Genomic DNA, 15,683 nt, shown 5'->3' on the forward strand with positions numbered 1-15,683 from the left:
AAACCATCTGATGCAATCAATTGTATTTCTATATATTAGCAATGAACTATAGATACCAAAATTTAGAAATATATTACCATTTATAATCATTTAAAAAATGAAATATTTAGGTATAAATATTAGCAAACCTTGCATAGCATTTGTATGCTAAAAACTATATAGCACTGATGGAAAAATCAAAGAAGATCTAAATAAATGGAGAGGTATACTGTATTCATGGATTGGAAGAATCACCACAATAAACATGTTAATTAATTCTCTCTGATATACAGGTTTAATATAATTCCAATTCAAATCTTAAAACGTTTTTGTAGATAGAAACAAGATTATTCTAAAATTTATATGAAATGGCAAAGGAACTAGAATAAAGCAATTTTGAATAAAAAAAGAATAAGGTGGGAAAATTAGTCTATTCTGTTTCAAGACTTCTTTTTTTTTTTTTTTTGTTCTGCTACAGTAATCAAAACTGTGTAGTATGGATGAAGGGACAGACACATAGATCACTGGAACAGAATAAAGAAGCCCAGAATAGACCCACCCAGATATCCCCAGAGATTATTTTCCCTTTTTAAAAAGATGTCTGCATTATAATAAAAACAAAAAAGCATATTGAAGTATAACTCACATACCATGTAATTCACCCACATAAAATGTACAACTCCATGGTTTTTTTGTATATTCACAGAGTTGCATACTTGATCACAATTCATTTAAAAATATTTTATCACTTCCAAAAGAAACCCCATTTAGTAGTCTTTCCTTAATCTCCCCAACCCCCCTCCACTCCCCTGCCACCCTGCAGTCTTAGGCAACCACTAATCTACTTTTTATCTCCATAGATTTGCCAATTCTGGACATTTCATATACATGGTATCATACAGTATGTGGCCTTTTCTGATTGTCTTCTTTTACTTAACATGATGTTTTCAAGGTTCGTCTATGTTGCAGTATATATCAGTATTTTATTCCTTTTTGCTGCCAAACAATAGTCTATTATACAGATATGCTATATATTGTTTACTTATCAGTTGATGGACATTTGGGTTGTTTCCAGCTTTTGATTATTGTAAGTAATTTTGCTATGAATACTGGTATACAAATTCTTGTGTGGACATATATCTTTATTTCTCTGACAAAAAGGGGGACTGGTATACCAAAAATTCGAAAACACTAAGAGAAATTAAAACCTAAATTAATGGAGATAAAACCTAAATTAATGGAGATATATACCTTGTTCATTGGTGAGTAGATTTTGTCAAGATGGCAACTGATCTATAAGTTCAACATGATCCCTTTAAAATTCCCAACAGGCTTTTTGTAAAAATTGACAAGCTTATCACAAGTTCAAATGGGAATGCAAAGTACTGAGAATAGCCAAAACAACTTTGAGAAAGGAGCTCAAAATTGGAGGGCTAATGCTACCTGATTTCAAGACTTATTATAAAGATACAAGTACTTAAAACAGGGTGATACTGTTATAAACACAAACACACATATCAATGGAATGAGCAATTCCAGAAAAATATCCACACATTTATGGACAATTGATTTTTGACAAAAGTACAAAGAGGACTGAGTGGAGGAAGGACAGTCTTTTCAACAAATGGTGCTAAAACAATTGGAATATCTATAAACAAAAAAATGAACTTTGATCTATAACTCACAGCATAAATAAAAATTAACTCAAAATGGATCATAGACCTAAATATAAAACATAAAGCTATAGGGGATCCCTGGGTGGCGCAGCGGTTTGGCGCCTGCCTTTGGCCCAGGGTGCAATCCTGGAGACCCGGGATCGAATCCCACATCGGGCTCCCGGTGCATGGAGCCTGCTTCTCCCTCTGCCTGTGTCTCTGCCTCTCTCTCTCTCTCTGTGACTATCATAAATAAATAAATAAAAATTAAAAAAAAAACACATAAAGCTATAAAGCTTACAGATGAAAATAAAGGAGAAAAACTTTGTGACCTTAGGTTAGATTACTTAGATATGATACCAGAAGCATGATCTGTAAAAAACAAATTAGTAAATTGACTTCATCAAAAATTTTAAAAATGTCTTCTCTTTAAAGACACTGTTAAGAGAATGAAAAGACCACTGATACACTGGGAAAAATATACTTGCAAAGCATGTATCTGATAAAGGACTTGAATCTAGAATATATAAAGAATTCTCAAAAATCAATAATAAGAAAACAATCCAATTAAGAAATGGCCAAAGAAATTTGAACAGACACTTCACCAAAGATATACAGAGAACAAACAAGCATGTGAAAAGATGCTGGTGGGGGTAGGGAAGGAAGAAAAGAAAGAAAAGATGCTTCACATGAGTCCATTAGGGATAAGCAAATTAAAATCACAGTTAAGATTTCAGTACACACTTAAGAGTGGCTGAAATTAAAAAGACTGACCATATCAAATGTTCGTGAGGATGTAGAGGAATTGGAACATCCACACAGTTGATGGGAATGTAAAATGGTACAAGCAATTTAGAGAATAGTCTGTCAGTTTCTTAAAAACTTAAACATACACATGCCATATGATGTAGTCATTCTACTTCTTAGTATTTATCCAAAAGAAAAGAAACACACCCATGCAAAGACTTGAACATGAATGTTTATAGCAGCTTTATTTGTAAATACCCCATACTGGAAACAATCCAGGATGGAAACAACCCCAAACTGAAAATAGCCCCCAGTGTCCATCCTTGGGTTCATGGTTAAGTCAATTTTAAGTGTATTCTATAAAATGCAAAAAAGAAAAAGTAATCAATAATTGATACACACAAGAGAAATAAGCCTCAAAATAATGATCCTGGATAAAAGAAGGCAAATAGAAAGAAGTACATACTCTGATTCCATTTATATAAAACTAGATAACAGAAACTCATTTATAGTGACCTCAGAGGGGGCGGGACAGGAAGGAGGAATCATAAAGGGGCATGAGAAAACTTTTGGCAATGATGAATACATTCACTATTTTGATTAAGTTGATGGTGTTTCACAGGTATATGCACATCAAAATTGTTATATAATTGTAGACTTTAAATAGTGCAGTTTGTTGTATATTAATAACTTGATAAAACTTTAAAGACATATTTTCAGAATTACTCAAGAAAGAGACTGAGATAAATGCTGACTTACTGACAGACTATCACACTTCGAGTTTTTGTTTTTTTTGTTTTTTTTTTTTAGAGAGAGAGAGAGAGAGAGAGAGACATAGGCAGAGGGAGAAGCAGGCTTCATGCAGGGAGCCCGATGTGGGACTCGATCCCGGGTCTCCAGGATCATGCCCCGGGCTGAAGGCAGCGCTAAACTGCTAAGCCACCGAGGCTGCCCTTGAGTTCTTTTTTTAAAAATTTACTTATTCATGAGAGACACAGGGAGAGAGGCAGAGACGTAGGCAGAGACAGAACCAGGCTCCTCCTAGGGAGCCTGATGTGGGTCTCGATCCCAGGACCCCAGGATCATGACCTGAGCCAAAGGTAGAGGCTCAACCACTGAGCCACCCAGTCATCCCACACTTTGAGTTCTTATTTCAAAATGCCATGTGGAATCGTGGTTCAAGTGTCACATTTGTTACAAACTTACTAACTGCTTAATCTTCACTTTTCTTCAGTCTCTAAAACTTCTCTGCTTGTTTTATAAAACTAATGAGATAAAATAAGTGAGATTAAGGCTTTACAAACTGTTACGTTATCATACAAATGTATTATATTTACTATTATTTACCATATCCCTTACCACTTAATCTGACACATGAAACCTACCCTATTGGTATATATTAGTAAAAAGATTATTATTTTATGTCGAACTTAAATTTAAAGTCTCTCTTATGGCAATAAACATGTTTTAAAACATGCTTTAAAAAAAACAGTTTAATGTGAGAAAATGAAGCATTTGAAACTGTGAATAATTGTTTTTCTAGTGCGGAAAATAGTGCCCTTCCTACCACCTATACTAAATTCTTTTAGAGACTGAACAAGATAATAGGCATGATATGCTCTGAAAACATTTACAAATGTAAGATGCTACTACTAGAATGTTCATCTAGCTAGCTTACTATGTAGAAGTATAGGGTACTGGTAACTCAAAGGACCAAAAGCCAGGGAGGGGCATCTGGGTGGGTCAGTCAGTTAAGTGTCCAACTCCTGATTTTTGCTTGCATCATGATCTCAGGGTCGTGAGACTGAGCCAAGCATTGGGCTCCACACTGAGCCTGGGGCCTCCTTAAGATTCTCTTTCTCCCTCTCCCTCTGCCCAACCTCCAACTCTCTCTTTTTCAAAACATCCCCAAAAGATCGAAGTAGGATTCTCAATATTCAATTAATTTTACTATTTATTAAATGCCTACTAAATGTAGGCCCTGGAGATCTAAAGCTGAATAAGCTATCTTATGTTCATCATCAAATTAAATTAGCATCTAGATAAGGAAAATGAGGCTTGGAAGGGGTTAAGTAGCACCTAGCAAGTAATAAAACTGGCATTTGAGCCCAGATTTTCCAAACTCCAAAGTCTGCTCTTTTTACTCTGCCATCAGAATTGCTTATAATCAAAAGCACTTGATACTAGCAAATCATGTGATCTATATGCTGGGCTGTACATAAGTGTGTACGTACTGTACATAGCAATTTAACATAATGTATACAATACACACATATATATATTACAAAGTAAAAATTAGAAATTCCCCCATGTTCTATATCAAAGAAGCCAATACCTACATCTGTACCGTAGATGAGGAAATCACCAGTTAAGGCATGGCATAAAATACGGCACTTATCATCCACTGCTGGGAAAAGCCGAGTCTCACGTTCTTCTTGAGCATCCAAGATCTCACTTTCTATCTAAAACATAAAGAATCAGAGTAGCTTATAGATTTGAGTAAAGTGGGTCCACACCATCTTGGGAGATAGGGGAAGGTCTTCTCCTGAAGTTCAATTAAACATTCAGACTCCTCAGGCTACCAGTCTAATGAGAAAGACATCAGACAGGGATCACAGCTTGCCAGTCGGGCAGCATTAAACATCCCTCTTCGGTGGGAATAATCTTTGTGGGAGGCTCTACAGTGGTCTAGTAGCTATTCTCTGGCTTCCCAGAAGCAAAGAGCCAAGAAATAGATGTAGGCGATGCCCTTGGTTAGAAGCCAATATCTTCTTTTTTAAAGTCTCTATTTTTTTTTTAACGCTAGATCCTTTTTTTAAAGTTTAAATTCAATTAATTACCATATTATTAGTTTCAGAGGTGGAGATTAGTGATTCATCAGTTTTATATAATACCCAGTGCTCACTACATCACGTGCCCTCCTTAGTTCATCACCCAGTTACCCCACCCCCCGTCCCTCTCCCCGCCTCCCATCCAACAACCTTCATTTTATTTCCTATGATTAAGAGTCTCAATGGTTTGTCTCAGGAGTCACTATCTTTTGAACAATTTAACCAGCATAGTTTCAAGGATTCCCCGTAAGTGATATGCCCAAATATATAAGTCAATTCATTTCAGGAAGCTCAGGCATAGAACTTTCCAATCAGTTTTTAATTTTCTACTAGATGCATTTTCCAACTGGGTCATTTTTACCATGGCAATATTGTGAGTAGCATAGTTGAAACTTTGTTGGCTTTCTTGGAAAAGAATAAGAAAATTAACTGAACATCTCATCCAGAAGGGCAAAGAGTTTTGTTAGTCCTTTTTTGTATATTTTTTATTGGAGTTCGATTTGCCAACATATAGCATAACACCCAGTGCTCATTCCGTCAACACACTTGATTTTCTAGCTAGTCTGTATGTGGTTGCTTCCTGACCAATGTTCTTGGTAATATGACATTAAGCTGTTCATTATCACTAAACCGGGTCATCCATCAAGAGTCCTGAGGGCTCCAGGACATCAAAATTACTTACCAAATGCAACTGGACTTTGCCTTCAAAAAGTGCAGCAGCATAGTCAGAATGAAGGCAAACACTGGCAACTGTCCCCAGATACTCCACATCTTTCAATTTTTTAACAGCTGTAGCAATAAAAAAACATACATGTAAAAATATAATTACAAAGATTTGCAAATAATTTTTAAATGAGTGCATTTTTTAAATGAGTGCATTTTTAAGGATATTCTAAATCTAAAATTTTTATTTTAGCCACTGTAAAGAAAATCTTAGTTGTTACATAAATTTGCCTTCAGGAATTCCATAATGAATCACATGAAACAAAGTAGTAGAAAATAAAATTACACGTGAAACAACCAAAAGTTTCCACTTTAGTGACAATAAGCTTAATGGTGTACTCTATCTGAGGCTAAATCTCCAGCTTGTTCTACTCCTAAGGGATATCTGACCTCCAGTGGGGAGAAGAAAAAAAAAAAATGACCACTAGCATCCCTTCAGATGCTAGTGGTCATTACCTCAAGAATAAAAGGAATAGGGAGGAACTCAATTACCTGACCAAGGAGTGCCTAAGAAGGACATTGTGCAAAAGTGGATCACATCATTTTATTTCATTTAGTTTTCCTCATGACCCCTTACGTGTAGAAGAATCCTCATATTCTGGACGAAGTCTTCTAAACCAAGGCTCAGAGAAGTAAAGAATTTATCTAGTCACCCAGCTAGCTACAAGAGGCAGCTGGGGAATTTAAACTCAGGGCCTAATTCCTAAGGTCATACTCTGCCCACTATACCATGCTGTATTCACTACAAAGGTAAAGAATAAGATCTTTCCAAAAATTATGCAAAATTTTTAGAGGATTCACAAAACTGTTTAAGCTTCTTAAGAAAGAGACAGCTGAAGGAAAAGAGTGAAAGACATGGTGCTTCCCAAACAGTAACAGAATTTAAATGCTAAGTAAGAAAGTAAGAAAACGACAGCTGGATTGAGACTTGCCATTCTCTCCGAGGACATAAAACCAAGCCCGATTATTCATTCCCACGGCCAGATGATAAAGCCCTACTGCTACAAAATTGGGTTCCACGTCAACAGAAACTGTGATTGGCAGCTCCTATAATACAGAAAAAGCACAGTAGCAAATCAACTGCTACAACTTTTTTGATTTTCCTAATAAATCAAATCAAAATAACACCATGATCATACTCCTTCAACAGGGTTGGCTACGGTGACTTCAAGGAGGGAGGTGAGGTACGCGATCCTTGTGCTGCAGGCATCCCCGAGTATGGGAAGCTTGGTCAGGAAAACATGCAGAGAGCCCCTTTGGGTAGACAATGCCAGCAACTGGCCATCATCTGTCCAGGACAACGTGCCCAAACCTGAAATATTTGACAGAATCAAGGATTAATAAAAAACAAGTTATATTGGTGCAAACAAGCACGTATTTTCATGTAAGCTGCAGACATAAAAATCTTCAAGTGCTATCTTTAATAGTTTTGTCTATACAAAGTAAAAATTCACCACGGACAGGTATGCATGTGAACAGGAGCACTGATTCATTCAGTAGTGGAACAAAGGGAAAGAGTGTAAGAATTTAGGTTTTATAACTGAAATTGAGATTAAATTCACTATAAATCTTTGGATCAAAGTGGACTTACAGTCTTCTATAATTACTAAAATAAGTAAGTTATTTTAGGGAACTCTAATGAAGGGTGTTAGTTTTATTCCTCCTATGATTAATGCAAATCAAATAATAATAAACACATTACTCTGTCACCGCAGTGATAAAATGTCACTCTGCTTCAGAAAAATCGGTACCTTTATTTTCATCGTCCAGGTTGATTATAGCATACATGTCTTTCAGTTCTGCCAAGTCATGAATTTTAATACTGAAAAATGAAAAAATATGTATATTGTAAATACAGGTGTTAAATAAAATAGTTTTCATTCACAAAAAATTGTACGCTACAGAACAAGTCAGTGTTCTCCAAAAAGGGATATATGTAGGATAGAAAATCTATTGGGTTGAGGTAAGACAATAACAGAATTTCTGTAATTTATTTTATCTTTAAAAGAAATCTCTTAGGGGTATGGTGGATGTGCCTGGTTAAATTCTCTGATCTGTAGTTTCAGGAACAAAGAGGCTGAAGTTGCCCTGAAGAAAAGTATGAGTAGGAAAACATTCTCCCTAGCTGTTAGAGGAAAAAGGTTTCTTTTTGCAACGTGCTCCCCCCATCACCCTGACTTTCTTCATACAAAAAGTAATGAGGTATAGCAGAAAGAGCATTCGATTTGGAATCACAAGACATAGGTCAAAAACTCTGAAAAATTGGGGGCATTTTACTGCATAGGGTCACAGGGAAGATAGGTTGGCCAAAGAAAGCTGTGTAGCAGCACAATGTTGGCACCTAATGGCTATATCTTTCTTCCTGGTCTTAACACCCTCCTCCCTTCTGCCCTCCCAGAGCTTTTCCCCTTTATATTTTCTCTCATTGTTATCATTTAACTTTTTATTTTGATATAATTATGAATCTGTATGCAACTATAAGAAATAATACAGAGATCATACATACCCTCCACCTTTCCCTCAAATGGTAACATCTTGAAAAACTATAGAATAATATTATAATGGAAATACTGACATTGATATGATCCACTGACCTTTTTCAGCTGTCCCAAGTTTTACCTGTATTCACCGTGTGTGTGTGTGTGTGTGTGTGTGTGTGTGTTTAGTAGTTCTATGCAATTTTATCACATGCAAGATTCCTGAGATCCACACCACAGGATATAGAATAGTTCCATCACCACAAGGATCCCTTGTGTTGTCCTTTTATAAACACACTTAACCTCCTGCCTACCTACCCTAGCCCCGTCCTTAACCCCTAGCCACCACTAATCCATTCTCCTTTTCTATAACTTTATCATTTCAGCAATATTACATAAACAGAATCATACAGTATGCAGCATTTTGTGACTGGCATTTTTCACTCAGCACCCTTGTTGTATCAGTAGTTTGTTCCTTTTAAATTTTATTTATTTATTTATTTATGAGCAACAGAGAAAGAGAGAGGCAGAGACACAGGCAGAGGGAGAAACAGGCTCCATGCAGGGAGCCCAACATGGGACTCAATCCCAGGTCTCCAGGATTAGGCCCTGGGCTGAAGGTGGTGCTAAACCGCTGAGCCACCTGGGCTGCCCTAGTTTGTTCCTTTTAATGGTTGAGTAGTATTCCATCATATAGATATACCAGTTGAACCACTCACCCACTGAAGGGCATCTGGATTGTTCCTAGTTTTTGACTGTTACAAATAAGGCTGCTGTAAACATTCATATTCAGGTTCTTCTGGAAATAGAAGCTTTTATGTTTCTGAGAAAAATGGCTAGGAGTGAAATTGCTGGGTCATATGATAATTGCATGTTCAGTTTGTTTAAGAAATTGCCAAACTATTTGAGTGATCTAGGTTCTCCTCATCCTTCCCAGCATTTGATGTTATCACTGTTTTTAATATACTAATACTGTGTGTTTCTCTGTTTATTTCTTTTTAAATTTCATTCAGCAGCATTTTGGAATTTTCAGCACACAGATATGTTAAGTGTATATCTAAATATTTCATTTTCTTTGGAGTGATTAAAAATGGTGTATTTTTTATTTGGTTTCCACATACTTGTTAACATATAGAAATGTGACTGATTTTTGTATGTTGACCTTACATCCTGAGATCTTGCTGCACTCTCTCTCGTTTTAGTTCTAGATGTTTCTTGTTTGTAGATTCCTTGAGATTTTCTACACAAGCAACCAGGTCATCTGCAAATAGAGATGGTTTTACTTTTCTTTTTCCAATCTGGATGTGGCTTATTTCTTTTTCCTGTCTTACTGCAGTGGCTAGAACTTCTAATATTAGGTTGCATTAGAGTAGTGAGAGTAGGTATCCTTGTCTTGTTCCCAATCTTAGGGGGCAAGCACTCAGTCTTTTTCACTATTAAGTTTGATGTTGGCTATAGGTTTTTTATAGACATTCTTTATCAAGTTGAGGTAATTCCCCTCCATCCCTTACTGAGAATTTTTATCATGAATGGGTGTTGGATTTTTTGAGACTGTTTCTGTATGTCATCTGATATATTCAGATGGTACTTCAGCTGTTGATAGAGTAACTTCATTGATTTTTGAATGTAAATAAGCCTGTGTACTTGGAATAAATCCCACTTGGTCATGAGGTATAATTCTTTTCGCATACTGCTGAATTCAGTGCATGAAATTCTGTTGAGGATTTTGTGTACAAGTTCATGAGAGAGATTGATCTTTCTTTCTTTTTTTTTTTAAAAGATTTATTTTTTCAGAGAGAGCGCGAGAGAGGCAGAGACACAGGCAGAGGGAGAAGCAGGCATCATACAGAGAGCCTGATGTGGGACTTGATCCAGGGTCTCCAGGATCACACCCCGGGCTGCAGGCGGCGCTAAACCGCTGCGCCACCAGGGCTGCCCCTTTCTTTTTTTTATACTTTGATTTTGGTGTAAGGGTAATACTAGTCCTTATAAAATAAGTTGAGAAATGTTTCTTCCAGTTTTATTTTTTGAAGAGGTTTTATAAAATTGCTGTAAATTCTTTTTTTAAATGTTTGGTAGAATTCTCCAGTAAAACCATCTGAGCCTGGAAATTTTTCAGGAGCTTTAAAATTATTCAATTTCTTTAAGAGTTACGGGGCTAGTTAGGATAGATTATCTGTTTCACCTGGGTTGAGTTTTGGTAGTCAGTGATTTTTGAAGAATTTTTCCAATCTTCTAAGTTGTCAAATTTCTAAGTTGTTTGTAGTATTCCTTTGTAATTCTAAACCTGTAGTATTCCTTTATTATCCTTTTAGTTGCTTCCATATCTGTAGTGATATTCCTGCTTCATTCCTGATATTGGGCATTTGTGTCTTCTTGTCATTCTTACTAGAGGTTTATCAACTTTTTTTCAAAAAAATCCAGCTGTTAGATTTCTTTTCCTATTCTATTTTCAATGTCATCAGTTTCTGCTCTTTATTATTTTATTCCTTCTGCCTTACCCTTAGTTTGCTTTTTTTGAGTTTCTTGAGGTAGAAACTTAGATTATCAATTTGAGATTTTTTTTTCTTTTGTGTGTAAGCACTTAATACTATAAGTTTTCTTCTCAGTACTGTTTTAGCTGTATCTCATATTTTAATATATTGCATTTTCATTTTTATTTAGTTGTATGTATTTTTAAATTTGCTTTGAGATATACTCATGAATTATTTGGAAGTGTGTTAATTTCCAAGTGTTCATTGAATTTCCTGTTGTTTTCCTGTTATTCATTTCATGTGTGATTACATTATGGTCAAGGAACACATTTTGCATGACTTCAACTTAAATCTGTGGAGGTTTCATGGCCCAGAATATGGACTATCTGGGTGCATGTTCCATGGATCCATAGAAAAAACATGTATTCTCTTGTTGGGTGGAATGTTCTATAGATGTCTATTAGGTCTAGTTGGTTTATAGTGCTGTCCAAGTCTGTTCAGAGTTTACCTAGGCTACTCCATGGTATTACTACCTTAGCATCCATTCTGTTTGGCCAAGTGGCCTGCAATGACCTTAATCCTACACTAGTCCCTCCTGCAAATGCACACCCACAGAGTCACAAACAAGTGTTAATTTCCTAATGTGACTTCCTTAAAAGCCCTTTTGATCAACAGTCTTCCCTGCCTCCCAACACCATATGCCTTATGTGCCCCTTGGATAAGATCACTGGAGCCTTCCAAACACTTACTCTTTTGGTTAGAATTGACCAATCTGGCCTTAGCCTGGAAACCCTAAAGCAGTCTATTCACGAAGCCTGTTTTTCTTCTATGAACTCTCTTAAAAGCACATGCCCTTGGTTCTGTCTCTTTCTGTCTGCACTGTGCCTTGATCTCTCTGTGAGGCCCCTCAAGACAAGCCAGTTACTTTGTCTGGAACCTTTTCTATTTTGATTTGTCTTGTGTGTGTTGAACTACAGCTCATGATCTGGCAGCCTGTGTTCCACTTAGTCTCAATTTGACACTTTTATTTCCTTTTTGATCTCCTATCTAGTTGTCCCATATATTATTGAAAACAGGGTTCTGAAGACTTCAACTATTATTGTTGTCTATTTATTTCTCCCTTTAATTCTGCCAGTTTTTACTTCATCTATTGTGGGGCTCTGTTGTTAGGTGCATACTCATTTAGCAGTATGCTATCTAGTCAGTATGCAATATGCCTCTTCATCCCTGGTAATTTTCTTTGTTCTTAGTCTGATATGAACATAGCCACCCAGCTCTCTTCGGGTTAGTGTTTGGATGATCTTTTTCCATCCTTTTACTTTTTAATCTAGTTATTTCATTATATCATTACATTGAAGTGAGTTTCAGCAAATAATAGGGTCATTTAAAAATTCTATTCTAAAAAAAATTCTAATAGTCTAATAGCATTGTCATTTACACATTTAACATAGTTAATTGATCTGTATGAACTTAAATCTATTGTTTTATTGTTTTGTTTCTCCCTTTTGTTTCCATTTCTCCTCCTTTCTTGCCACCTTTTAGATTTGAACATTTCCCGTATTCCCTTTTAATTTACCTATTGGGGTTTTGTGTATAAATCTGTGTATTTTTTAGTGATTGCTATAGATTATAACATACATATTTAATTTCTCATAGGCTCTTTAGAATAAGTATTTTACCACTTCAAATATTATAGAAATCACATATAATAACTTTAGCCTCTCTTTTTTTAAACATTTTATTTTTTAAAGATTTTATTTATTTATTTATTTGAGAGAGAGAAAGAGTGCATGCAGGAGTGAGCAGAAGGGGCAGAGGGAAATGGAGAAGCAGACTCCCCACTGAGCAGGGGCCCTGACATGGGGCTCAATCCCAAGACCCTGAGGTCATGACCTGAGCTGAAGGCAAACATTTTACTAACTGAGCCACCCAGGAGCCCCTACCCTCTCCCCTTTCTGTTGTGGTTGTCTTATGTAATGTATCTTAAATACTGAAAACACTATCAAACAATATCATAATTTTTACTTTAAACAGCAACATATATGTTTAAAAAAATCTCAAAAGAAAAAAAAATGAGCTGCTATATTTACCATTTCTGCTGCTCTTCCTTAATTCTTGATGTCCCAAATTTCCTTCTGTCATCTGTTCTCTTCCATTTGAAGAACTTCTTTCAGCAATTCTACAGCAGGTCTGCTAGCAATAAATTCTCTTCATTTTTCTTCATCTGAGAAGAAACCACTGATGGGTATTTCACTGCGTAATGAAACTGACAGTTCTTTTCTTTCAGCACTTAAGTCATGATGCTTCCTTGGAACTGGCCTCAATGGCTTATGGTGAGAAATCCACTGTCATTTAAAATGTTGCTCGTTAGCTGCTTTCAAGTTTTTTCTTCGTCTTTAGTTTTAGGAGTTTGATACTGATGTGTCTGAGCTAGGTTTTTTTTGGACTTATCCTTTTAGGGACTTGCTGAGCTTCTACAATATATAGGTTTATGTCTTTTGGAAGATGTGAGCAGTTTCTAGCCATTATTTCTGAAACTCTTGTGACGTAAACGTTAGATTTTTTTGGTATTGTTTCACAGGCCGCTGAGACTGACTGTTTATTTTCTTCCAATCTTTTCTTTCTCTGTGTTCGCTGGGATATTTCTATTGGTCTATTTTTAAGTTCACTGACTCTTTGTGATTTCCATTTTGCTATTAAGTATACTGTATTAATTATACTTTTCAGGTCTAAAAACTTCCATTTAGTTATTCTTTAGAGATTCTATTTCTTTTTTGAGACTACATTTTCATCTGTTTTGAAAATGCTAGCCCTTGTCTCTTGGAGCATTTTTGTAATAGCTGCTACCTGCATCATCTTGGCATTGGCATCTTTCAATTGCCTTTTCCCAAGTAGGTTGAAATTTTTCTGATTCTTCATATATCAGATAACTTTGGGTTATATTTTGGACATGCTGAACATTATGTTTGAGACTCTTGTATCTTGTTTTAAATCCCATGGAGAAGGTTAACTTTTTTTTTTTAAGCAGGCAATCAACTCTGTTGGGTTGAGTATCAACCAGCCTTCTGCGGGTTGTGGTTTCAATGTCAGTTCCAATTTGAAAGGCTTTGCAGTTGTATTCAGATATGTCCCTATTCAGCCCAGTTTGTGATCTATAGGACTTGTATTATGATCTATCCCTCAGTTCAGTTCTCAGAGTCTTTGGTTTATTTAGGATGAGATATACATATATCGTTAAGAAGTGAAACTGGGAGTTCATAAATATCTTCAGAGGGTTGCTTTCCAGAACTTCTTCCTCTTCAGGATCTTCCTAGTATGTTCTGATTTCCTGGGGCTCCCATTTTTTATCTTCCTCCAGGAAAGCTGGGGCTCTAGTTACCTATAGTGCCTTGTCCTTCCCACAACTGCACCCATGCCTGTGGCCACGCAGTATGAGGGCAGAGAGAAAAATAAGCAACAGAGTTTGCCCCCATTCCTGGGGCCATAGATCCTTTAAGGAAGGTTACTCTGTGTCAGAGTAGGTGTCTGTAGGTCCTTCCTGCCATTGCTGTTGCTGCCACTGCCATGATGAGGTTGCTTGGTGGCTGGGGCATGAAAGAACAAAGAAAGAAAAAGAAAGGAAACTGGGAGATTTCCCCAACTAAGTGTTAGGAGTTCTCTTTCCTGCAACTTGAGCCAGAACTACAGGGTTTCTCTCAGAGCTCTCTCATTTATGCTTTGGTGTTCACTTCCAGATTTTGGCTGTCTTGAATCTTGAGAGAGTAGAAGACAAGTAGGAGACTCCTCACTGGTTCAGTGATACTTCAAATTCTGCTCTTCTTCTTCTTTATTCTGCCTACTATTCACTTTTCAGAGTCCTTAAATAACTGCTCCATACATTCTGCCCAGGTTTTATCATTGTATTCAGTGAGAGAGACGGGGTGGAGTGTGCTGACACCATATTATTTGGAAGTACCTATTTTAAGATTGTTTTTCAAGCATTCTCCATTTTAGGTTTTGTAGTTAGTATACATTTAGCATTTTAGGTTTTGCCCTATGTGTTACAGCAGGAGTCTTAGGAATTTTCAATTGCAAAAATGTTTTAAAAGTGCAGGAGAGTATCGCTGACAGATTCATACTAGCTATCAAAGTCTTGTTGAATCTCTTAAATATTCCTTACATAACATTTTCTGAGATTTTTGAATATAACTTACCAATTATCACCACATGTAGCAGCTTTACTAAGGGTCTGTGATACTGCAATACTGGTTAGACGATCTTTGTGGTCACGAGCCTGAAATACCTCTTGGCCAATCTCTCGAATATAAGTGGAGAGGACCACAAAAATTCCACGTGAAAAACCAATCATGATGTAGCCATCACCATACCTATAGCAGCAAAGGCAATAATATGGTAAATGGATGGTTAACTATCATTGGCAATACAATAAGTTAGCAAGTACATTAAAACTAAGGAACTATAGAATACAATTTGTTGAGGGCCAGATAATATGTTAGGTAGTTTCACATATTAAATCATAGTCTATGATCCAGAAAATGTTACATAGAGAAGTGAAAATGCTATGGGCAAAAATTAGATATAATTAGTAAGGAAAAACACATGGATATCTTTTGGTAATGAGCTTCTTGCACATACCAGCTATAGGAGACAATGTTCCCATAATGCTGCTGAAATTCCAGATCAATTGGGTTATCTGGTTCATTCAGATTATAAAGAAACAAAGTTTTCTTGCCAACCACTACACTGATCTGCCAGAAAAGATTAAGAGATTGTGAAATGAATTATTCAGTACTTCAT

The 15,683-nt window shown here is 36.3% G+C and overlaps 1 protein-coding gene across 23 annotated transcripts in view; it reads right to left on the minus strand.

Annotated features, from left to right (window-relative positions):
• WDR19 (WD repeat domain 19) overlaps nt 1-15,683 on the minus strand; it is a 175,577-nt gene that overhangs the window by 137,498 nt on the left and 22,396 nt on the right. For all 23 annotated transcript variants that reach the window (XR_013368963.1, XR_013368962.1, XR_013368951.1 and 20 more), the window contains exons 8-14: nt 15,522-15,634; nt 15,080-15,253; nt 7,687-7,757; nt 7,075-7,247; nt 6,868-6,982; nt 5,895-6,001; nt 4,721-4,843 (exon numbers count right to left, since the gene is read on the minus strand). Coding sequence is in view for 10 of the 23 variants with exons in the window: in XM_077879342.1 (XP_077735468.1) it covers nt 4,721-4,843; nt 5,895-6,001; nt 6,868-6,982; nt 7,075-7,247; nt 7,687-7,757; nt 15,080-15,253; nt 15,522-15,634 (876 nt within the window). In the remaining 13 variants the exon portion in view is untranslated. The remainder of the gene's footprint in view (nt 1-4,720; nt 4,844-5,894; nt 6,002-6,867; nt 6,983-7,074; nt 7,248-7,686; nt 7,758-15,079; nt 15,254-15,521; nt 15,635-15,683) is intronic.

This window comes from Canis aureus, chromosome 2, assembly GCF_053574225.1.
Source record: "Canis aureus isolate CA01 chromosome 2, VMU_Caureus_v.1.0, whole genome shotgun sequence".
Lineage (NCBI taxonomy): Eukaryota > Metazoa > Chordata > Mammalia > Carnivora > Canidae > Canis > Canis aureus.